At 35.3% G+C, this 19,042-nt stretch overlaps 1 protein-coding gene and 1 pseudogene across 2 annotated transcripts in view; one reads left to right on the plus strand and one right to left on the minus strand.

Annotated features, from left to right (window-relative positions):
- Positions 1-19,042, minus strand: part of BRWD3 (bromodomain and WD repeat domain containing 3) — a 134,925-nt gene that overhangs the window by 39,979 nt on the left and 75,904 nt on the right. For both annotated transcript variants that reach the window (XM_003936828.4, XM_074391860.1), the window contains 7 exons: positions 16,627-16,761; positions 15,492-15,620; positions 14,304-14,529; positions 10,934-11,101; positions 8,173-8,359; positions 6,750-6,843; positions 1,950-2,099 (listed from right to left, as the gene is read on the minus strand). In XM_003936828.4, the coding sequence (XP_003936877.2) occupies positions 1,950-2,099; positions 6,750-6,843; positions 8,173-8,359; positions 10,934-11,101; positions 14,304-14,529; positions 15,492-15,620; positions 16,627-16,761 (1,089 nt within the window). The remainder of the gene's footprint in view (positions 1-1,949; positions 2,100-6,749; positions 6,844-8,172; positions 8,360-10,933; positions 11,102-14,303; positions 14,530-15,491; positions 15,621-16,626; positions 16,762-19,042) is intronic.
- On the plus strand, positions 2,316-3,160 carry LOC101041042 (proteasome subunit alpha type-1 pseudogene; annotated as a pseudogene).

A 19,042-nucleotide genomic window follows, 5' to 3' on the forward strand; every position in this document is an offset into this window, starting at 1 on the left:
TACAATATTAGAAACATTGTTTTAAAAATACCTAATATGTCTCTACCAAGTTAATAGAATTACTCCCCATTAAAAAATTTCATCTTTTTCATGTAAAATTTTAAATACAGTAGAGAGAATAGATAACCCATGTATACAATCTCCAGTTTAGATAATAATTCACTTCCTATCTTATTTTATCTATACCTTCACCCACTGTCTTATATTCTAGCATTAGTTTGATCCACATCATGACCAAAAAAATTCATTTTAACCATGAATATTTACTGAGATTAGGATTTGTTTTAAAAGCACAACCACAATGCCATTATTACATTACATTTTAAAGGGAGCATCGGGCCAGGTGCAGACAGATCAGGCCAAGGAGGACAGATCACCTGAGGTCAGGAGTTTGAGACCAGTCTGACCAATACGGTAAAATCCGTCTCTACCAAAAATACAAAAATTAGCCAGGCATGGTGGCATGCACCTGTAGTCCCAGCTACTTGGGAGGACAAGACAGGATAATTCTTTGAACCTGGGAGGCAGAGGCTGCAGTCAGCTGAGATTGCGCCATTGCACTCCAGCCTAGGCAACAGAGCAAGGCTGTCTTAACAACAACAAAAAAAAGGGTGGGGGGAGCAGCAGTTCCTTAATAGTGATCATTCTTTTAAGATCATGATTTTCATATGGGTGGGGGTGGGGCATGAATGGAGGACATCTTTTATAAGAGTTAGTTTAAGAATTGTGAATGGGGCCAGGAACAGCACAGTGGCTCACACCTGTAATCCTAACATTTTGGGAGGCTGAGGAAGGCAGATCACCTGAGGTCAGGAGTTCGAGACCAGCCTGGTCAACATGGTGAAACCCTGGCTCTGCTAAAGATACAAAAATTAGCCAGGTATGGTGGCACATGCCTGTAATCTTAGACACTGGGGAGGCGGAGGCAGGAGAATCTCTTGAACCCCGCAAGGCAGGGTTTGCGGTGAGCCGAGTATGCACCACACAGCTCTCCAGCCTGGGCGACAGAGCCAGACTCTGTCTCAAAAAAAAAAGAACCGGGAATGGCAAGAGGATGAGAGTACCATACCACATATTGTCAATGCATGATTAAACCTTCATTATGCATTTAACAATGAAAGCTGTTAAGAGAACAAAAGGACTGGAGAACAGAAGAACAGGATGAAAAGAATTGCTATACTCTTTATTCATTACCATGAAAAAGGTAGGCCTGCGAAAAATCAACACCAATGATCTCCATGTATGGTGAAGTCAATAATAACAAAAAGTGTGTATATTATGTCGATCAGACAGCCAACTAGTTCTGAAGATGTGTAACTTATTAAAGCTGTTTATATTCTATCCCTTTCCATTTCTAGGCTGATCTCCCCCTACTCTTTTTTTCACTGTCTCAAAGTTAAACTATTGCTGGCATATTTGATACCCTCACCAAGACAGCATCTGAGGTAAAAATCCAAGAAGACACCTAAAGGAATTAAATATGTCCAAATATACCTACTAAATGTATTATTAATGAAAAAACCTCTTATAAGAATATCATTAAAATGGCCGGGCGCGGTGGCTCACGTCTGTAATCCCAGCACTTTGGGAGGCCGAGGCAGGTGGATCATGAGGTCAAGAGATCGAGACCAACCTGGTCAACATGGTGAAACCCCGTCTCTACTAAAAATACAAAAATTTGCTGGGCATGGTGGCCCACGCCTGTAGTCCCAGCTACTCAGGAGGCTGAGGCAGGAGAATTGCTTGAACCCAGGAGGTGGAGGTTGCGGTGAGCCGAGATTGCGCCATTGCACTCCAGCCTGGGTAACAAGAGCGAAACTCCGTCTCAAAAAAAAAAAAGAATATCATTAAAATAATTTTCTATTAAAGAAGTAACCCTTAAACCCAAATGGATGATACAAACTGGGAAAAAGACGACTACATCAAATAAATAATAGTATATATCTAACCTCTGAGGAGCTGTCTGAGTCTTCCTGTACACCTGAATTTTGACACGATGCTTGTGAATTATGCTCTATGTTGGATCGTGTCTGGTAAGTATGCTGACGTTTGCGCTGTGTCCTTCGTAAAGAACGCCCACAGCTAGGCTCATAATCATTCTGTAAAAGAGACGAATAATTAACTTTAAAAAAGGAAAAGCTCAGTAAACACACAATAAAGCAAATTAAGTGGGGAGTAGAGGTGAATAGATGAGAATAAATTCTCCAAAAGAAAGCCAACATATAACTATACTTAAAATATTTAACCCACTTTCCACTAATATTGATCACTCTTAAAAATTCTGGGTTGCAAAGTCCCACAGACTTCTCTGTACAATGCAGAGTGATAGTTTAGGCAGCAACTCCTTGATCCTCAGTTTTGCTAGAGGCTGCAACCAGGGCTGTGCCGAAACCACGTTTGGAAACCAGAATGACAATGACATCATTGTCTTGAGCAGGATTCATCAAACTGAATATGCAATGGAAGCTGATAAACAAGGTTCAGTTACAGTTGGTCTGAAATAAAAAAAACCCATGCAGTATTGGCTGCATTGAAAAAGGCACCATTGGAGCTTGCAGTTAGTTCATCAGAAAAAATTTTTCCATGTTGACAACCGTATTGGTATCTCACCTGCAGGGCTTACTGACGATGCTAGACTGTTATGTAATTTTATGTGCTGGGAATGTTTTGATTCCAGATTTGTATCTGATAGACCTCTTCCTATGTCTTCTCTTGTATCTCTAATTGGAAGCAAGACCCAGATACCAACACAACAATATGGCTGGAGACCATATTGGACTACTTATTGCTGGTTATGATGTTATGGTCCCTCACATTTTCCTGATGATTTTGACTATAGAGCTATGTCCATTGGAGCCTGTTCTCGATCAGCTCGTACTTAGGAGACACATTATGTCCAAATTTATAGAATACAATTTAAATGAACTGGTTAAACATGGTCTGTGTGCCTTAAGAGAGACAATTCCCGCAGAACGGGACATAACTACAAAAATGTTTCCATTGGAATTGCTGGTAAAAATTGAGATTACAATCTATGATGATGACAGTGATAATGTGTCTATTCCTGGAAGGTCTTGAGGAAAGGCCACAGAAAAAGGCACAACCTGCTCAACCTGCTGATGAACCAGCAGAAAAGGATGATGAACCAATGGAGCATTAAATGATAAGCCAGACTATGTATGTATTATCAAATAAGTAATAACACTGGAAGACACACTGATGATACCAATTATCAGTAGAATGGTGGTGGAATGGTATGTTTTAGGAATCAGTCCAGATGTGAGTTTTTTCTAAGCAACCTCACTAAAATCATATAATGGGGTACGTTTTTCTCTGAGATGTCTATATAATTATTTTCTAGAAAGTATATGTATCTGCACTAATGTTTTTATATAAAGAAAATAAGTGTCTTTGTGATTTTAAAGACAACTAAAATAAAATTGTTTCACCTCCTGGAAAAAAATGTCTGGGTTGCAAGAATTTACCCATTCGTAATTTACATAAGCAAGACATTTCAGTCATATTTATGTATATATAATGCGTATTTATTTAGTTCTGTTCCAAAATCTAGAAAAAGTTTGTTAAAGTGCTAAGATATATAAGTGATTTTTGAGGGCTAAACTCTGATCTTCTACTTCTCTTGCCCAAATTTCTATCTAAGAGGTCTTTTGCAGGGGTAGGGAATGGGGGGATGTTCCATGCCTTACAAACCAAGTCTCATCAGAGGGATTTTACTTAACACTCTATAACGTGCTTTAACTTTCCAATCTAACTCTGGCATAATATCGTACAACAGATAAAGAAGGAAATCAAAATATTTTAACCGCAAATACGTTTCTTTGCCATATCTTGAAATAGCCCTGTAAAGCGGTCTTTGTTGGGAAAATCAACATTCTGTAGATCCCTTTCTCTTTCCAGGCCTTTTTCCTGATCCAGGAGAGAATCAACCAAGAGTCTGGCACTTTTAGTTAAGTCTGATAAGAAACATTTGCAATCTACTTTCAGTGAAAAAAGCTACCTACAGGCTTCTTTTGCATAATGAAAATCTTGGTCTCTAAAACTCCTTAACCCAGACATTTCCTTCTATTGATTCTAGGTCTTCAGACAATACTTAACTCTTTCAACTAAATGCTAGTTAGAAAATTTTTGAATCCACTTATGACTTGGAAACTCCTCTGTCACACCCCCCCTGCCTTTCTCGACTGAACCAATGTACTGTCTTACATGTACTGATTGATGTCTTATCTCCCTAAATTGTATAAATCCAAGCTGTAGCCTGGATTTGTTCTCAGGACTACTTCTTGAGACTGTGTGTCCGGTCACTGGTCACTCATATATGGCTCAGAATAAATCTCTTCAAATATCTTACAGAGTTTGACTCTTTTATCAACAGCATTCTTAAGATTCTTAAGATTTGAAAAGGATCTTTAAAATAAATTTAGTTCACTCTCCACCCCATCACCTCTGAAATACAAAACTACGTCCAGGAGAGAGTTGTATAAAATAAAAATGAAATAATAAATTTTAGATTACTTCTAACAACAGAAGGGAAAGGACTCAAAACAATCTTCATACAAAAAGTAACAATTTAATTTTTGGAACTTAAATCTAAACTCTGCTCCTTTTTTCTTCTCCTGCTCAAATTCCCATCTAAAGGGTCTGGAGAGTCATGCCTTAGAAACCATAGTCTCATCAGAGAGGTTTTATTTAACTCTATATAATGTGGCTTTACTTTTCCAACCTGACTTTGGCATAACATCACATGACAAAAGGAAAGGAAAAAAATCAAAATATTTTAACCCCAAATGTTCCTTGCCGTATCTTGAAATAGCCCTGCAAAGTTTTCTCTTGTGGAAGAAAATCTACATGCTGCAGAGAATCCCCTTCAAGAGAAAATCAACTAAGAGTCTTGCACCATACCATTTTAAGTCTAATAACAAACATTTACAACCTGTTTTCTCTGAAGTTTGCTACCTGGAGGCTTCATCTGCATAATAAGAACCTTGGTCTTCACAAACCCTTACCTCAATCCAGACATTCCTTTGTATTCATCCCAGGTCTTTAGATAAAAACACTTTCAGCCAAATTCCAATAAAAAAATCTTTGATTGGAAATTGACCTGGAAGCCCCCCACCTCACTTCCAGTCGTCCTGCTTTTCTGCACCAAAAAAAAGTACATTTTATATGTATCAATTTATGTCTTATGTCTCCCTAAAATGTATAAAACCACGTTGTAGCCCAACTATCTTGGGCATAAATTCTCAGATCTCGTAAGGGCTGTGTCCTGGACCACTGGTCACTCATTTTTGGCTCAGAATAAATCTCTTCAAATATTTTAGAGTTTGACTCTTCGTTGAAGGCACCCACACACACACAAATTCATCCCATGTTTAATTCCTTATATCCCATTAAGGATTAGTTCTACTATTTGTGGACAATAATAGAAGAAAAGAAATTGAGTTACTATGGATAACTTACTTGTGGTTATAACAAGAATTGGCAGTATGCTCATTTAGTTAACAGGTCAAAATAGAGATTTAATTTTTAATGACTAATATTTGAAGTGAAAATTATTTTATTCTAAACTTTGCAAATATATAACATTACTATGGATATTCCCTTTAGCTAAGCTGCAACCCTAGAATGTAATTAGGAGCCAACAAGTTTAAAAGTATATGTAAATGTTTCACATTTTCAACATAAGTAAAAATATCTATAGACCTAAGTACCCTGTCCATTAGTCTCAGCCAAGTCTGATGTTTGTTACCATAAGCTTAGTAGGAAAAAAATTAAAAAATCATTGTTCTGAGTCATACAAAATCTCTAAAAAAAAAAGCTAATCAGAGAACAGCAAATAAACTAACAAAACAATAAAGTGAATTTCTTAACAATAAAAGTTAAGAAAGCAAAATGATCTAATATTTGCAGATATCCATTTGATATTTATCTAAATTTCTGTTTATCAATTCTGGAAAAAAATTAGAATTCAGGGTCCATTACCCAGATTTGTTTAACAACATCAAAATCTTCCTAGACTCTTCAAATTACCACACTCTATGGAAATTATGGTTAAATTTGGGAACAAAACTACACATTTGATGTACCTAAGATACTGGCAATCCTGCCTTCTGCTTAGCAGTTTATCTAGTATGTCACAATGTACAGATCATATTTTGCTCCTAAATGATTAAATAAGCCAGGAATGGGCCTAGGGTACGGACCAGCAAACTTTTTCTGCAAAGGACAAGAATGTAAACATTTTTTGGCTTTGCAAGTCATACAATCTCTGTTACAACTATTCAGTTCTGTCTTACAGCCTGAAAGCAACCATGTACAAGACATAAATAAATAAATGTGGCTGTGTTCCAATAAAAAATAACAGAAATAGGTAGCAGAACCGGTTTGGCCCATGGGCTATAGTTAGCCAACCTCTGGCCTAGGGTATCTGATCATTTGTTTTACATTCTAATTAGTGAGCTGGTAATATACTTAAGGTTCTATCTGACCATATAAAAATGGTATACCTAAAATAAACCACATGTCCTAGATTTTCGGGGACACGCTTGACTTGTAACTTTATTCTTATTAGTAATAATCATATATCTCAATTTGTGGCTCAAAAAGTAGGTTCCCTATATGCAGACACCTATTAAAATAGTCTCCTAATACATAACTGCTGCCTCTAAAAAAACCTATTATCTGCAAATATTTGCAAAGTGTATCCCAAAGTACTGTAAAACTATACTTACCCTTTGAGTAGTATAAGATGGCTTTTTCTTCTTTTCAACTGTATAAAGACAGATTTCTATGTCACCTTTTGTAGTTCGACATTCCTCTTGTACCCTAATTACAAGTTAAAGGTCAAAGTAACAGAAAATCAACAAAAAGAAAACCAATCATCTAAGAATCAGATAAAAATACTTTTAAACATATAATTTGTCACTTGAACTTTTAGGTGTATAATTCAGTGGCATTAATTACATTCAGAAAGTTGTGCAACCATTACCGACATTTCCAAACTTTTTCATCACTTCCAAGATAAACTCTGTGACCATTACACAGTAATTCCTGATTTTCTACTTCTTCCTAGCCCCTGATAACCTCTAATCTATTGTATGTCTCTATGAATTTGCCTAGTCCCAATATTTCATTTAAGTGGAATCATATACTATTTGTCCTTTTGTCTCTGCCTTCTTTCACTTAGCATAATGTTTATCCATGTTGTAGCAGGTATCAGAACATCATTCTTCTCTGTAGCTGAATGATATGCCATTTTGTACATATACTAGAATTTATCTATTCATCTGTTGGTGGACAATTGAGTTGTTTCTACCATTTGGTTATTGTGAATAATGCCACATTGAACACTGGCATACAAATATCTTCAAGTCTCTGCTTTCAATTCTGCTTCTAATATTTCGAGTAAATAATTATTTACTCCAAAGACATAAATTAATTATGGCTTTTTTTTTTTGTCTTATTACTGCTGCCTTCTTATAGCAGAAAGCAGAAGAAAAAGAGAAACCAAATTAATTTCACTACTTGTTGGATGATCTGGTAAAAGGCTTGGTTAGGAAGATACTTGATTAAAATGAATTGTACATATTCTCTATAAATGTCTTTTCTAAATTTCTTTCCAGTTGCTGTGGAGTATCTGAAAGTTGTTACTACAGTTAATGTTAGGGTTTACAAATATGAATAGGGATTCTAAGTTTGAAATTAATCCTAATGAAATCCTTTTATCCAATGAAGTCTACCTAAATGACATTTCTGAAGATATTCTGAACACCAGCATCTAGCAAATAATTGTACTCCCAGACTGTTCCAATGTTAAGGTCCATATATCACTCACATATTTAATTGCATAAGACCTCATGAGTTGTTCCTTAATACTATTTGTATTCTTTTCTTCTAATCTAGGCTATAAACTCAGAATGGAGACAATGTTTTGCATTTTCAATATTCCCCAAAGCATTTAGCACAAAGCTGAGCAAATTGAAGATAATCATTATTTGTTATGGAATGAACTCATTGGAATAATATGGAAAAACTAATGCATGACTAAACTATATTTAAAAATACCTCATTTACTAGGCTAACATAGTACATTTCAATTTACTTCCTAAGACTAAAGCTTTAAATTTTCTTCTAAATGTTACCTTATTGACTCACCTGCTAACCCCATTATTTAGTTCATTGACCACTACTCTTCTGCTCCATGCCATGAGATCTCTTTCAGTGGCCATCTGGCTCCGAGGAGCGTTGTTATGCATTTGTCTAACACCTTCAATTTGACTACTATGTCTGCGAAGCGCGATGTTTGGGGAAGACGATATGTCCATGTTTGGACTTCTCAGAGCTAAAACAAGGAAAAGTATCACTTTCTGAGCAAAGGCACTATAGTTTTCCAGATCAGAGCTCTAAATAAAACAGTAGATTCAAAGATAGTAATGCCGTACGAATTGCTATTCCTTTGTTCTACATTTTCTGTACCTCCTTTGTGTTTCTGATATTGTTATAAATAAAGCAGGCACTCAATAAATGTTTAAAACTTCTATAGTCCTTTTTTTTTTTCTTTCTTTCTTTTTTGAGACAGAGTCGCACTCTGTTGCCAGATGCCAGGCTGGAGTGCAGTGGCACGATCTCGGCTCACTGTAATCTCTGCCTCCCAGGTTCAAGCAATTCTCCTGCCTCAGCCTCCCAAGTAGCTGGGACTACAAGCGTGCGCCACCACACCCAGCTAATTTTTGTATTTTTAGTAGAGATGGGGTTTCACCGTGTTAGCCAGGATGGTCTCCATCTCCTGACCTCGTGATCCACGCAACTTGGCCTCCCAAAGTGTTGGGATTACAGGCTTGAGCCACTGTGCCCGGCCTACAGTTCTTCTAATTTTTTTCAAAGTGGTTTCACATCTGACATCTACCAAATGCTCACTGAATATAAAAAATGTATTCAACATGATTTGCAAATTCACAAATGTTTATTAGTACTAGTTCAGGAAGCAGCTTTTTGATCTAAATTCTATCTTTGTTCGCTCCATTACAATGCTTCTGGATAAAGCATCAATAAAACTTTCAAAAATGTTAAGATTCAAAGTGTAAGTAAATATTTTTTTAACATCAAAATTTCATTTTTAAGATTGATGAGCAAAGAAAAAAGAAAACAAAGTAACGGAATTTTTATTTTTCTTTTTAATAGTCCAGAAAGGTTCATGTTAGTTTATTTTTCTTTTACTGACAAATAAAACACAAATGGAAACTGAAAAATCCAACTGTTAAATATCAGAAAAATTTCAAAACAAATGAATATTACAAAGAGTCAGTAGAGTCTCTTGATTAATATAATTTCTAATCTGTCCATGAAAACCTAGTATTTAAGGTACAACAGAATACTGATTTCATTAACGGGTATTTAAATCAGGGCTCTGAGAAAGTTTTAGTCTCCGGAATAAAGGTCCTAATATAGATGATTATCAGCCCATTTGTCATCTTGTTCCAGGTTCAGAAAAGCTTGTCTGAGTTAGGTGTTCAAGTGACCCAAATGACCTACTTTAATTTTAATTTTACGAGATATTGAAGAAATCAGGAAATGAGTAAAATACCCTGTGAATCATCACAAATTTAAATCACCTTATTCATTTCCATGGAATCTAAAATGCAATGCTACAGAAATAAATGACTCTAGTTACAAATAAATAAAAAGAAACAAATCTGAAAAAAAAAAAAAAAAAAAAAAAAAACTCCTAAGATGACTACCTTTAAAAATAAAACTAACAGCTCCTGATGCAAGCTAAGACTTATATAAAACTCAGATGCCCCAGCATATTTAATGTAAAGGAGGAGATACAGGCCGGGCGAGGTGGCTCATGCTTGTAATCCCAGCACTTTGGGAGGCTGAGGCAGGGGATCACCTGAGGTCAGGAGTTAGAGACCAGCCCGGCCAACATGGTGAAACCCTGTCTCTAAAAAAATTTAAAAATAAATAAAAAGAAAATATTAAAAATAAATAGGCCGGGCGCGGTGGCTCACGCCTGTAATCCCAGCACTTTGGGATGCCAAGGCAGGTGGATCACAAGGTCAACAGATCGAGACCATCCTGGTCAACATGGTGAAACCCCGCCTCCACTAAAAATACAAAAAAATTAGCTGGCCATGGTGGCGCGTGCCTGTAATCCCAGCTACTCAGGAGGCTGAGGCAGGAGAATTGCCTGAACCCAGGAGACGGAGGTTGCGGTGAGCCCAGATCGCGCCATTGCACTCCAGCCTGGGCAACAAGAGCAAAACTCCATCTCAAAAAAATAAAAATAAAAATAAATAAAAAAATAAAAAAAAACAAATTTTTTTAAAGGAGGAGATACAATAGGATATAATATTCATTTTAAGATAGAGTAATTAAATATAAATAACTTGTACTGGTATTACGATCAAACTGTTATAAAAGTCAGTTCAGAAGCTGCATCTGTATTCCCTAAGAGGGCCTCTTGTCTTCAGAGGACTTCTTATTTTCCAGCATATATATTTTTTTAATTCGAGAGAAGAGCATGCCATTCTGCTTTCCCCTCTACAAAAGAGGAATTGGTAGTAATTTCTAAACTTAAACTAATTTTAATTTTGAAAACTGTATAGGTTGGTTCTCCTACAAAAGGGCTAGATTTACTGTAGTACTTCTCAAAACAAATGTAAAGATTACAGATAAATTACTGAGTAAAAAAAAAATAGTGTATTAAACTACATCACCTGTATTTCTCAGGAGACCTTAAGTCATTTTGTCCACAACTGACGAGATTATAAGACTTCAATGTATCTGATGTCACAGTTGTAAATTAATAAAAATGTTATTTATAAACATAAAATATTTTCCATGTAATTATTTGGTAAAAGTAATGTAATTACAGTACATACACTACCCCCTTTACAAGTATAAAAATACCTACCACCATTAAGAGAGTATGCTCTATTAACTGGAACATGTGGAACATCTCCTTCATTAATGAGTCTCAGGTCTTGTTCTCTCTGTAGCTCCCTGATTATTCCATCAAGAATGCTCTCATCTTGGTCATTGGTTTGCTGCCCAATTACCTGTTCTACCACCTCACCATCACCTTAATGAGACCAGATACAAAGCCATAAAATTACTTACATATTAGTATACCTTAAACACAGTAAAACAATCTCTCAATTTCTACACAAATGATTAAGAACAGGATTAAACTGGAAATAAAGTATATATCAAATGAAACATATTATTAAAAATTTGGACTATTTTTGATGTACTAGCTTATGTGTCTGACTTAACCAATGCTCCCAAACTAGACATTATTATGAAGACCTTTTCATCTATAAAAATACAATCATGTGCTGCATAATGACATCTTAGTCAAAGATAAACCACATATACAATGGTAGGCTCATAAGATCATAATGAAGCTGAAAAAAATCTTATTTCCTAGTGACATCATAGCCTTCATAGGGCAATACAGTCCTCACATGTTTGTGATGATGTTGGGATAAACAAACCTACTGCACTGCCAGTTATATAAAAGCATAGCACATACAATTACGCACAGTACATAATACTTGGCAATAAGTGACTATATTAGCGTTTTATGTATGCACTATACTATACTTTGTATCATTCTGAAATGTACTCCTTCTAATTATTAAAAAAAAGTTGCACTGTAAAACAGCCTCAAGAACATCCTCCAGGAGGTAGTCTAGAAAAAGGCATTGTTATAAGGGATGAGAGCTCCATGTGTTATTGTCCCTGAAGACCTTCCAGTGGGACAAGCAAGATGTGGAGGTAGAAGACAGAGATATTGGTGATCCTGACTCTGTGTAGACCTAGGGTAATGTGTTTGTGCCTTAACTTTTAATTAAAAAGTTTAAAATGTAAAACAATAAAAATTTTAAAAATAGAAAAAGCTTATACAATAAGGATATAAGAATATTTTTATCCAGCTGTAAAATATATTTGTGTTTTAAGCTAAGTATTATTACAAAAGAGTCAAAAAGGTAAAAAACAAGAAAAACCTAAAAAGCGTTTCAAGCTAAGGTTAATCTGTTACTGAAGAAAGAAAAATATTGTGTATATACATTTAGTATAGCTTAAGTGCACAGTGTTAATAAAGTGTACAGTAGTGTGCATTAATGTTCTAGGCCTTCACATTCAACCACTCATTCATTGAATCACCCACAGCAATTTCCAGTCCTGTAAGCTCCATTCCATGATAAGTGCTTTATACAGGTATACCATTCTTTATCTTTTATACCATATTTTTACTGTACCTTTTCTGTCTTGATATATGCTCAGCTATAAAAATATGTACAAATGTATTATGATTGTCTATGGTACTCAGTACAGTTGCAGGGTGTACAAGTTTGTTACCTAAGAGCAACTAGCTATGCCATATAAGAGTTCTGAGTAAGGTTTAAACAAGTTCAACCACAGATACCTAAAATGCTTTATGTTCCTCTTTTGTGAAAAGTTCCTTTTTGAAAGAAGTCAAAATGATGATCTTTCAAATACTGTCTTTTAATAACATTTTAGGGTTTTAATGAATACAAAATTATTTTTTATATACACTGAAACTTAATGATTATTTCTGAATGAAAATGTTAAATCTTTTTCTTTCTTAAGTATATCATAGTCTTGGTTTTCATCTTGTCCTCTAGTCAGATTACAGCGTAACCAAGTTATCAGATCTTACAAGAAATACAGTCTGAAAAATTAAACTTTCTTATTCATATGTTTTCAAGTTTATCTCCCATTTAATTAATAGGCATACCTTTTATCCTTGGCTAATAAATAGGACATCATCACAGCAATTACTGGCACATGTATAATATCATTTATCTACTCTACAACCTTTATGAGCAAGAATATAAAAAGATATGCTGTATTTCATTCTGTAAGGATCAGCTAAAACCTTAATTCCCTAAGCAAAGATGAAATTCTACTTGCAAATCAGTACCTTACTAGCTTATACCTGAAGACAACCTATAAGTACTAAAGTAAGATATGAAGGCATTTTATGTGGGGGTACAGGGCAGTATAAATAATGTTAATATGCGAATCAGAAGAGAACAAGTTGCTTTGATAGAAAATAGATTATTCCAATGTTTTATTCTACTATCTTCCCATCATGCATCACATTCATATGTGCTTTTCCAGTATCTCCCAAGACTGAGTGCTATTTAAATAGTCACATTCTCTTACCCACCCAATGATTCTTTTCAGTTTAAACATGACAGCTAAATAGCTACCTCCAGTTTGGCAGGGGTGGGAGTGTGGGTGGTTTTTACTGAGACAGAGTCCCACTCTGTCCCCCAGTCTGAAGTTCAGTGACATGATCTCAGCTCACTGCAACCTCTGCCTGCCAGGTTTAAGTGGTTCTTGTGCCTCAGCCACCTAAGTAGCTGGGATTACAGGTGTGTACCACCATGCCCAGCTAATTTTTGTTTGTTTGTTCGTTTGTTTGTTTGAGACCGAGTTTTGCTCGTTACCCAGGCTGGAGTGCGATGGCGCGATCTCGGCTCACCGCAACCTCCACCTCCTGGGTTCAAGCAATTCTCCTGCCTTAGCCTCCTGAGTAGCTGGTACTACAGGCACACACCACCATGCCCAGCATTGTATTTTTAGTAGAGACAGGGTTTCACCACGTTGACCAGGATGGTCTCGATCTCTTGACCTCGTGATCCACCTGCCCCGGCCTCCCAAAATGCTGGGATTATAGGCATGAGCCACCACGCCTGGCCTGTATTTTTAGTAGAGACGGGGTTTCACCATGTTGGCCAGGCTGGTCTTGAATGCCTGACCTTAATCAAGTAATCCACCCGCCTCAGCCTCCAAAAGTGCATGAGCCATTGTGCCTCGGCAGTCTGTGGTTTTTGAAAGTTTCCTCTTCTTAGTTCAATTAACTATGGACTCTCAAACTAAAATACCAATACTATAAGCAATGGAATACCACCAGTTATAAAAGCTTTTACTACAATTCAATATTATAGAAACCAACAGGTTCATACATATATAAAGTATTCCAAAGAAACAGGTCAATATCTTCTCTGTTTGAGCTTATATATGCTTATGTTTGTCCTAACACACTATTTGTGTCCAGGTGAGATAAACGATAAAAAAGTACTCTGCTAAGGTAAAAAGTTTTATGCAACTGAAAATTAACGGCAATAGAAGATGAAACATTTTAATAAGCGACTTCAGAGTTTAGCAGGAGGCATACATCATAGAGAACAGTAGTAATGTATAATATTGTGAAAAATGCTTTAAATTTGCTTTTAGAGAAAACATACCATTAGCCACATATCCCAGCTGTGGTATAAGTTGTTCATCTTTACAATTTTCCCGCCCTGGTACCAGCCGTTGGAATTTTGTAGGATGAGGATTTCCATCAACATCCACCAAAAATGGAGGGGGCATGAGGTGAGGGGCTTGTTGAGTTTGTTCATCCAATACGTAGTTATTGGCATCACGAATAAGAGGACGATAGTCCGTGTGGAAGAACATCTGATCTGGAATCTTTATGACAGATTTGTAGTGGGTCAATAGCCACAAGGAATTTATAAGTAAATACTTGTTTTTATTCCTAGAGCACATTCATTTTTAAAATCAGACAATTATTACATATTCTTGTAGTTTTTGCTGCCATATATTCCCTTTAAGTAAAATAGAATGGAATTACCTAGATGGTAACTCTCTTTTCTGCAAAAAGTCCTATAATCTGTATTAATTTTTAGACTTATATCATATTTATCCTATTATGATAAGAAGAACTAAAGCAACAACCAAGTAGATATAATTGTGCATTTCTATTTAAGTTGTAAAAATTATACAAACCTATATAATTATATTATTCTTATTTTTATTCAAATGAAGATAGATGAAGTATAATATACATGGTAAAACAGGTAAATATCAATCACATCAAAGACACTCAAAACTGTTATTAATATAATTATAGAGCTGCCTCAATGCTTGAGTTCTCTTCCAACTCTAAGAGTCTATAATGTTTCTCAAATTCACAGCTAATAAAATATAAAGAACCTAATAAGTTAGCTCCCAAAGCATTTTAACAGGATTAATAATAAGCAAAATAGTAAAATAGCCACCTAAGAATATAAACATATTCAGTCACCAGAGGTTTATTCCCAATTCATGAGAAGTAGAAAATGCAATGTACTAGAATTACTCTCCTATTATACCTGGAAGGCAGTAGAGAATATGTTCAAAGCAAAAGGATTTTCTAAGAAATTTTTATATCTTCATCAACCTATAACTCATCTCAATCGTGATCTGCACTGCCAAGACTAATGTTCCGGCAGTGCAGATCACAACTGAGAACCTTTACTAAGAAAGACAATTTTCTTTTATTTCATATCTATTAACACATAACAACCCTTATTAACTGGAAGGCTTTAAACAAAATTTGTGAATGATACATTCCTAAATTACACTCTACAGCAAAATTTAAATATGCTAACCTTTTCATAGTATTTACTGCATCCAAAACCAAAAAGCAGCAAATGCCCATGAGAATCTGTGCAGGCAAAATGGTTTCCATCTGGTGAAAACTTACAATCAAACACCGCACCATGGCCTTGGCCTTCAATCTGAAATTCAGAGGAGTCTCAAGTAATCTTAAGAGCAATTTTCAAATAATCAATAGGTGATAACTTCTCCTTGCTAATACCATGGATTCATTCTGTGATGCACCAGCATTCCAAAGTACTCTCTGGCTTCTGTAGCCAGAACCCTACTGAAACAGTAAATCTCTGAAAGAAATTAGGGAGAGTCAAATTGCAATGGATGAAATCAATCATTGCTAGCAATGACATACCTCTTGAAATACTAAATGAGTGACTGTAAAGATTAAAAAAGAACTAAATGCAACCAAAATGACAAAGGTACTACCTCAGCAAACTCAAGATATTATCTTCAAATTTTAAGTTATAATGCAATAAAGCCTTAAAATAACCATCCTAAAATTAAAGTACACAATCAATATTACTAACAAAAGAGAGAGGACCTGTCTTTGCTTTCAGTCTATATAAAGCCTATAAAAGTAAGCTCCAAGGCCAACCAACAATTTAGAAATGTTTAGTCAGAAGGTTATGAGTATTCCCATCACCATAGAAAGGTGTTCTGAGAGAAGAGATATAGCTCATCAGATTTTTCATGGCTTGTATTAAATGTATCTTAAGAGTATCCATATCTCCAAGTCCATGTTTGCCAAACAACTTTCTGATTACTAAATCGAATGAGGTTTACCAGAGATAGATAGAAGTATTACAGTCACTGCTATAATTCATAAATCAGAATTACATTTTAAACATCAATCTTTTTGTGATTTTGGATAGGTATTAACTCTAAAGCTTATACATTTGAGTATCTGTATTTTAGAGCTGGGGAACAGAATCTGGAAAATGCTAACACCTAAGAATAGTCATCCTGAAAAGCTCAACTGGCCTTACTCAGTTCTTGAGTTATTCTCTGAATTATTTTACCAATTTAAACACAGCTGACAAGAGGTTCCTCTGCACTAGGTATACTTTAATTACCAAGTTATTATATAAGAGAAGTTGGTTTTAATGTGAACTAGATACAGGTTTCTCTTACCATGTTAAAGTAATTCCGAATTTTGGTCCCCCGGTCAAGGTCCCAAATAAAAATGTTCCCATCATGACCTGCTGAAAGTATGATCCTTTGATCAAATGGATGTGCTTCCAGAACGAATACTTCATCATCATGTCCCTACAATAAAAATCAGTATTAAAAATAAAAATCAACAACAAATGTCTGGTTTATTTGGTAGAAAGGTCTTCAGTGTGCTATCTGTCTGGTTCAAATGAATTCATGCAGAAAAATTTAACAACATTTACTATATGTATACTACAAGAAGAGTACAGTTCAGTTAGAGTTCCTTATAAACTGCTTTTATCAAAAATTCAATAAACAGAAGACCCAGAACTGTTTTTAAAATAAAGATAGTCCAAACTATTACAGCTCATTAACCAGGCCTCTGAAGTGGAATTTAGGACTAGCCTAATTAAAAGGTCACAGAAAATATGACAAACAGAATCTTTCATTAACACCCAATTCTGACACAGTGATAAATACAAACTTTCATTGTTCTTCATCCAGGACTCTATTCTCTATTACTGGTATGCAAATTGTATTTTAGTAGGCCCCATGATACACTCCAAAGATAAAGCACAGTGGCTCTGCTCTATATCTACTTCATATTTGGGAGTACCATTTAAGATGTTATCTGAAAGATACATTTGCTGCTAAAAAGAAGCTTGAAAACCAATGTTCTCATGTATATACATGCTATATGTTTATATTCCTCATAAAGGAAAAGTTTACAGACATCTGCTTTAAGATCATTGTTGATTTTCCTTGGACTTAATTCCTGTCTTGAGAGTATATGATTAGTAACAGGCTCCAAGTCTTAGAAAAGGATAGAGAAGAACCTGAAGCTGCACTTATCTTAGGAGCACACCATCACATTATATATCAGAAGTGTCTTTAAAAAAAGATCATATCCTGCAAACCTCAAAAGTGCATTTTATCCCAAATCAGGCTATTTAAATAAATGGAATAAATAGAGTATCCTACCATAATACAATTATGAACAAAAATACAACTTATTTAAGAAAAAATAAAAACTTTAAATTGGTTCAAAACATAGTGTGAAGATTAGTAAGAAAAATACCCTTACAATAAATATCATCACAACTCAAAAGTTTACAAAACTCTTCCCAGTGACTACTGAAAAATTTATTTCTTTGCTATAATATCCCTTGCTAAAACAATCAATTTGAGATAGCCAATATTTTCTCAGGTTCCTAACCAGCAAAAAAATAGTTGGCTTGTTAAACTCAAATGATAACGACAAGATTACTTCAATGTAAGTTAGGGAAAAACAAAAACAAAAATGCGGAAGCTGGGGATTTTAATTTTTCTTTTTTCTTTTTTTTTTTTTTTTTTTTTTGGGTCACATGCCTTAGCATAGGGCATAGCAGATTGTGGGGAAAAAGATCTAGTCAAAGTCAGTAATGTCTTAAAATTTGTCATCTGCCATATTTATATTTAGTAAGCACACTTTTATTTCCACCACCATCACACAAATCTAAATTATCATCCTGGCTCATCCTGGCTACTATCAGACTCCTACAATCTACCAGCAGTCACTCTTGGCTCATTCCAATCTATTCTCTCTTCTGTGCCCAGAATTAAAACATATTTTTCAAAGGCAAAACTCACACGTCATTCCTTTGCTTTAAACCCTTTAATGATTTCCTATTGGTCTTACAATAGAGCCTACAAAATCCTAAATAGTCTGGCCCCTGTCTACTTCTCCAGTTGTATCTGGGGAGACTCTGTTTCTGCTCTCTGTGGCTTTCTTTTAGCTCCTATCTACCTCAGGACCTTTGCACATGCCATTCCCTCTTCCTAGAAGCACCTCCCAGCCTCCTCATATATTTAACAAATATTTATTGATTCTCTACCATGTAGAGGCAGCAAATAAACAAGAAAACTTAATAATAAAATACCAAATAGTGATAAACATTAATCAAAGTAAAGCAAGGTGACATAATAAGACAAAGACTAGGAGGGTACCTTGGATTGTTTGATCAGGGAAGGCCTAATCAAGGAGGTAACACTTGTTGAGATTTCGGTAATTTCTATTTATCTTTCAAAACTTAACCCAAACTACGCTTCTTTAGGAAGTTTTCTCTGAGCCTTCCATATCAAATTTGGTCACCCTGTTAGAAGTCTGCATTCTATCTTGCATTTTTCTTTCTTAACACTTATCTGATTTAAAGTATTTCTCTAAATAGGCTATCAATTCTGGCATGACATGACTCTGTCTAATTTACCATTTATACCTAACACTTAACCCACTTTTGGCATACAGCTGATGCTCAAACAGCATTTCCAAAATAAAAGAACTTTACATCCCTCTGATACATAAACACCATGATATACTACAAAAACAACTGAGTTGAGTCACAAGAATTGCTTTCTA

The sequence above is a fragment of the Saimiri boliviensis genome, chromosome X (assembly GCF_048565385.1).
Source record: "Saimiri boliviensis isolate mSaiBol1 chromosome X, mSaiBol1.pri, whole genome shotgun sequence".
NCBI classification, from domain to species: Eukaryota; Metazoa; Chordata; class Mammalia; order Primates; family Cebidae; genus Saimiri; species Saimiri boliviensis.